Raw genomic sequence first — 6,572 nt, forward strand, 5'->3', positions numbered from 1 at the left:
TTTACTTGCTTATCATAAATGTGCAGTTCAAATTAGGTTTACAGATTTCTATCATAAAGTGATTTTCTCATATTAAATAATATTTTGTAACATGTTTATCCTTCTCCAAATAAAGCAAAATAAAAGGTGTTATATAAAAATTAAAGAAAAGTACAAGTTCCCCTTAAGTAGGAGAAAATTTGGAAACATTATATACTTTTTTGTAACATATTTGAACCATAAATATTTTTCAGTTTTAGATTTTTAATACAAATTGAACTGTTTATCCATATTAATTCGATGGAAGGTCAAATTAAAACCTTTACACTTCTGGTGATAAGATAAGCCTATTATTATGCACGTCATTCATAGGTGGAGCTATTCACACATGAGCGTTTTGCACCTTATTTGTCCCCAAGCCCCTCAATTTTATAGAATTTCTTTTCCTTACTACATTGCATCCATTTAAATTTTAAAAAGTTCATTCCTTGGTCTTCATTTCCTCTTTAAACTACTTGAATTGTCTTCTTCGTAAGAAAATTTTTGTAATAAATAATTTCTACAAAAATATTGGATCTATTTTAGATCAAACATGACGTCATTTCTTGGAGGAAAAAAAAAAGGATTCGACCTTTTTTTTAACTTAAACAATATAGTCATCACAATAATTAAAGTCTAAGGCAATATAAACTATAATGCATATTGACAATAAGTTTTAACTCTGCTAGAGAGCATTTTCCTATTACACCGCCTAGCCATAGGTCCTGGCTCTGCCATTGACCTAATTTCTTATTTTTGGAATCAATGACAGAGGCTTTTCCCTTCGCAATGTGATGCCAACGAATTGTTTATTCATGTCAAGTTTGGCTGGGTCCAATCCTTGGGGAAGGAACCAATCAAATCCATAGACCAGTGATGCAAGAAGCAACTGAATCAGCTTGAGAGCCAAAGGATATCCAAGGCACATCCTTCTCCCTCCACCAAATGGCAGAAGTTCGCAATGGGATCCCTTGACATCAAAATTTGTGCTAAGGAATCGTTCTGGTTTAAAGATTTGAGGGTCTTCCCAAGTCCTTTCATCTCGTCCTATGGCATATGCATTTACAAGCAGCAAGCTATTCTTTGGAACCTGGTAGTTCATGACGCTGCATGTTTGCACAGCACAACGAGGCACTAGAAATGGATCCGGAGGATGCAATCTAAGTGTTTCTTTGATAAAGGCTTGTAAATATGGTAAGCTGGATAGGCGCTTCTCACTCAAGGCTGTTCCTTCAACGTCTATTGTCATGATTTCTTCACGAAGTTTGGAAAAGGCTTCTTCATTTCTTATCAATTCTGCCATCGCCCATTCGGTTACTGTGCTAACGCTAACGCAGCTACCAAGAAGTTCCTGCAGTGGATTAAAGTTACCAGGATCAATGAAGAGTTGCTATTGTTATGACTTAGTGATTCTTCTATCCTATTCAAAAACTATTAGTATACCACCAATGAAGTCTTGATTTAGTGGTCAAACATGTAAGGTTACGATTCCAAGAGCAACAGCCTCCGGTTTTAACACTCTGGTTGTGAAGTTGTAATATGATTATGTTCTCTCCGTCCCAGAATTTGACACATTTCAGGAGACGTGCTTTTTTTCAACAATTATGCAAGTAGTTCAAAATGTTGAGTCTCTTTCTGGTTTCACTCTTAGTGGCACTGGTTGTTACAAGAATGGGACAAATGAGAGTTGTAGTCTTTGTCCAACTCCATCAAATTTTGGAACATGCATGCAAGCTTTGTCATAATAGATGTTGTGTAATTCACACACATGGGTTTTATCTACTACTAAAAGAGCTGAAAAAAGGTCGTGGATCCCATGACGTTTTGATTGTTTTTTCCTACAATTAAAAGACCTGAAAAAAGCAGATGGTAAAATACTGGGTCCCATGATATTTTGAATTGTCAATCACACTCCCATGCAAAGTGACCGTGTCCTTGCACACTATTTTTGTTTTATTAGCAGTGTTGTTGATGTATCAATTCTTTAGAGCAAACATGATGTACATTGATGGCCCACGTATTCTTATCATTGCTGTATAAAAAAAAGTACGATGAGTCTTGACAATAAGAAGTGTAAGAATGTAATATATTTTGATTTTAGTTTTTGTTATGTATAAATTACATACCTTTTAATTAGAGCTATTGCATTTCAATGATGACATTAATGAGAAAAATGAAAAGTTTCAATAAATTTCATCTCAAAATGTTTGTAATTGAAATTAAAAACTGTCCATTTACATCTATATTTGCCAATCATTTCCATCATCTCCAATTATTGTATGTGTTAAAATTATCTCCAATTATTATAATCTTATGTGTGATAATTAAAGTCAACTATATTTTATATGCATATTGGTTTAGAAGAAAATCATGATTAATAATAAGACAAAAGGTTATAAAGAGTTAATGAGAAGACAAAGGGTTAAATTGATGATTAGTTTCACTATATTATGTCATACTGATTAAGTAAACTTAAAAAAAAAAAAAAAATTATCGATGGTTATAAAATATATAACAAAAAAGTTTACAACAATTGAAATTGATAAATAAGAATGTATCCGAATAAATATGTTTTAGCATATATTTTGCTCAAGTTTTGTTGTATGCACTAGTTTGACACATTATAGAAAATTTCCTCTTTTTATTGCTGCAATCCGAGTAATATATGCAACAACTTAGTTTAAATATGATAATCTTCCATCTTTAGAGTTTTTGTAATTGTAGAATGCGCTATAAACTTTTAATTGCTTTGTACGCAATAAACATTTTGTACAGCTGGCAATTGCTCAATTTTGTTTATTATATAGTTTTTTAGTCAACATATGCTAACAACTTAGCCTAAACATGATAATCTTCCATCCTAAAAGTTTTTGAAATTGTAGAATGCACAATAAACTTTTAATTGGTTTGTTGACAATAAATGTTTTGCACAACTACCAACTACTTAAATTTGTTCATTTTTCTTAACTTATATTATGCCAATAATCAAAGTTTTACACAGAAGTTTAGTATATTAAATTGTTTTATATCTTAGAAAAAAATGTTCACGTGCTAAGCATGTGAATTATTACTAGTTCCCAATAAGTGAATGAATGATAGGAATAAAAAAAATGAAAGCATGACATTTTCAATAGGACAGACGAAGTAATACTCTATTTGTCTTTTTTTTTTTTTGGTCTAATCAGTTATTTTTATTGCAACTAATATTCATCTTAGTAAAACATTTATTTAACGCAGAAGAAGAAGCCATTATAGATATCGAAAGCAATGAGAAAATCCTATCGCCGGGCAATGTAGCAAAAAGATAGATTTTACATACCGTAAGGAAGTAGTAGATCTGATTATCATTAAACGAACTTTCAATCAGGATGTCTAAAAAGTCTCGGTTCGAGAATGCAACATCCTGCCTGCGGCCTCCTCTTCTCCTGCTGACAATATCACCCCACATCGCTCTGGTTATTTGCTTATACACTGCTGCTTTTCGCTCACTCCAAAAATCTAAAGCTCCAATTGCAGGATAAAGGTCGACTATGCCTGGATTGAGACAATCAAATACTTTCCTAATGGACCCTTTCAGTTCACCAACATTCTTCCAAGACACGATAATATCTTGGGATACCATAGCATTAGCTATAATATTTGCATTAGTTGCAAATAAAATGTCTGCAATGTTTACCACTTCACCATCTTTTGAACCCAAAAAGTCTAGCATCTCCATCGCCTTCTCTAGTCTAATTTGTGAATAGGATTCAAGTGCCTTAGCTGAGAAAAGCCCAGTGTGGGTTGAGCCACGAAGAAACCTCCAATTGTCATTGCATTCTGTCGCCACTGCAATTACAGAAGTGTGAACTTCTGGCACTATATTGGCTATTTGTGGAATGTACCTTCCAGATAGATCCCGATCATGAGTCTTGAGTATTTCTCTTGCTGCTTCTGGTGATGATGCAACCACCACCAGCCTTGCACCTAATCTCAGAGACATTAGAGGCCCATAAGATTCTGCAAGCTTGGTCAGAACAAGATGGGCTTTCCTCCAATCATGGCCGAATATGTTGCCTACGACCGGCCATGCAAATGGACCTGGTGGTAGCCGTGCTTTGCGTTGGGCAAAAAGAAAAAGTAGGATGGGAGACAGACATAAGAGGGAAATGAAAAGGCAACTATAGTGACCAACATCAAGACTTCTGATATCCATATTCTGAACCGGTGGTATTGAAAAATTTTGCTTTCAATAGTAGTGGTCATAGACTTGTCACAGGCTTTCTGTGTCTACACATATATATAGACCAAGGATAGAGAAGGAAGTTTATAGAGCTTTTTAAGATATAGGATTGGGGTGATTCGGGCAGGTACAATTGTGTGAGTTGCTGTGTGTGCGTTTTTTTTTTTTTCAAAATTTAGTGTACGTCTGTTTAAATGCTTTTATTATTTAAACATTTAATTGGTTCATATGGTTGAAATTTATGCACGTAGCAGAGTCACTTGACCGAATATCAAATCATTTAGAAGAAAATATATCGACCACACACACTTGTACAAAAATCCAATCATACTATCCCCATTTCTGGTATATTAGGAAAATCCTATACCATGCGACATTATAATTAAGGGACAGAAACTCAAGGATAATTCACCTCCTTAATTTTAGAGATTCTCATGTTTATATCTATTTGAAAGATAATTCACCTTGTTAGGTGAAGTTATTAACACCTACACTTGTTAAACTGATAGCAAGAATACGAGTTACAATACCTACTATCCGACTATTCCAATAGTATCGGCCATTTAACCCACTTCCCTTCATATTTCATCAAGTGTTCGTGCTAAAGACATAAACAGTCATGGATAATTATGAAATGAGACCCTTCCGAATGCGTTAAGAGAATGCCTAGAGTGATTATTTATTCTCTTTTCTTTTTTTTTTTAATTGAATACATAATGGGAAAATAAAACAGCAAGTACAAAAATTGAGTAATAACCCACAGTATAACCTGGTACCATTCAATTCAACATTTTGTTCATTTGTGTTTGATTGTGTCATCTACCAACCCAAGGATTACAAATATTTTCCTGCAGAACTGGTACTAGCTTAGAAGTCCCAAAGATGCATTTCCGGATCATCTGGACAAAAAGGGATTAATTTACTCATTCTTATTTCAGTCTGGTTGGCATTATTGCGAAAAATGTTAATCAAGCACTCACGATTGATTTCCGTGGCCAACTCTCTTGTGAAGTGAAACCTTTTGCTGTGATAAATAGCATATCAGAAGTGTTTTAAAACTTTGTGGTATGGAGATAATGCGGAATGATTGCTGACTGTGTCTTGCGCCAATTTTGGCATGTGAGTTGACACAGAATTTACACGTCAATTTCAAGTTTAAGCTTTTCACGTGTTCAAAAATCATTGGCTTATAAATATATCTGCTTAAGACTCCTTATTTTTGTAATGAGAAAACACATCTACAGCTCCCCTACATGTCATACACTAGATCCGCTTCAGATCTTGGTCATTCATCCTCTTTGTTCTTACTTCTTTTGCACTTCCATCATTCTCAAGGCGTCAATTTACTTGCCCTCATTAAAAAAAAAATAAAAAAGAAAGAACGAAACAAATCATCCTCTTTCATACATCTACAGGTTGCACAGTGTTAAGATAGCTTAATCAATAAGGTTTCAAGTTTAAGTAGGTTATGTCAAATTTAATACTTTTTTTTTGTTAAAAGAGTTTTTCTACCAGGTGCCAATGGGACTCTCGTTAAAGTATTTAAATTCTATCTAACCTATCGTGTATATATAGACACTGACAACTAATATCTTTTCTTATATTTATATATTTTTTCTAATTAATCTTATATTTTCAAAAATCTAACTCTTGAAATATATTTTAACGGGTATCCATTTTAATGAGTGCCTAGTGAACGCCTGTTAGACAGATCCTTATTAAAATACTTAGTTCAACATGCCAAACTTTTGGCTTCCCCGAATTTTAAGGTGAAGTTGTTGGTATCCTTGCTGTCTTCTCTAATTAATTATTTTTTTTATTGTTATTTTTGCCTTGCAATCTTCTATTACAATTAGCTTCAACTTCTTTATTATATTTCAAATCAGAACGTTGTTTCACTATTAACCGCTAATCCTCTTTAATCCTTCTAGTTGTATTTGCTCCGAGTTTTCATTTTATCCCTTATCAATAAAGCACTTAAACGAAAATGGATATAAAAGTACATTTTTCAGCGCCCAGGAGTCTTTTTTTTTTTTTCTTCTCCTTTTTGGTGTTAAAACACAGGAATGAAGTTTCTATAGACGAACAAGCATTTGATTTTCCTGACCACCGACAAAGTGCTAGCGACATGATGGCACAACCACCGGCGTGAACAGACGGAACAAGAGGAAGGTGGGGTGGGGTAGCCGACTTCCAAAGAATTTTAAAAAATCTACTAAGATTTGACTCCAATAAAACTTTTTGAATTTAAAATTTTTTTGAGGAATTTTTTTAAAAGATTTTTTTTAAATTAAATTGAATGTTTTGAAATTTTGGTTTATTTTACAAAACA

The 6,572-nt window shown here is 33.6% G+C and overlaps 1 protein-coding gene across 1 annotated transcript; it reads right to left on the reverse strand.

Moving 5' to 3' along the window:
- Window positions 1-647: 647 nt before the first annotated feature.
- Window positions 648-4,280, reverse strand: LOC113742069 (probable (S)-N-methylcoclaurine 3'-hydroxylase isozyme 2). The gene is made up of 2 exons (XM_027269772.2): window positions 3,338-4,280; window positions 648-1,369 (listed from the first exon to the last, which is right to left on the reverse strand). The coding sequence occupies exons 1-2, from the start codon at window positions 4,211-4,213 to the stop codon at window positions 761-763; spliced, it is 1,485 nt and encodes a 494-aa protein (XP_027125573.2). The 5' UTR covers window positions 4,214-4,280; the 3' UTR covers window positions 648-760.
- Window positions 4,281-6,572: the final 2,292 nt, after the last annotated feature.

This window comes from Coffea arabica, chromosome 4e (assembly GCF_036785885.1).
Source record: "Coffea arabica cultivar ET-39 chromosome 4e, Coffea Arabica ET-39 HiFi, whole genome shotgun sequence".
NCBI lineage: Eukaryota > Viridiplantae > Streptophyta > Magnoliopsida > Gentianales > Rubiaceae > Coffea > Coffea arabica.

Excerpts from the sequence above, each read along its gene's own strand:
- LOC113742069 (XM_027269772.2), bottom strand. The coding sequence starts at position 4,213 with ATGGATATCAGAAGTCTTGATGTTGGTCACTATAGTTGCCTTTTCATT. Across the intron at positions 1,370-3,337 it reads AGATCTACTACTTCCTTACG|GAACTTCTTGGTAGCTGCGT; the intron begins GTATGTAAAATC and ends AATCCACTGCAG.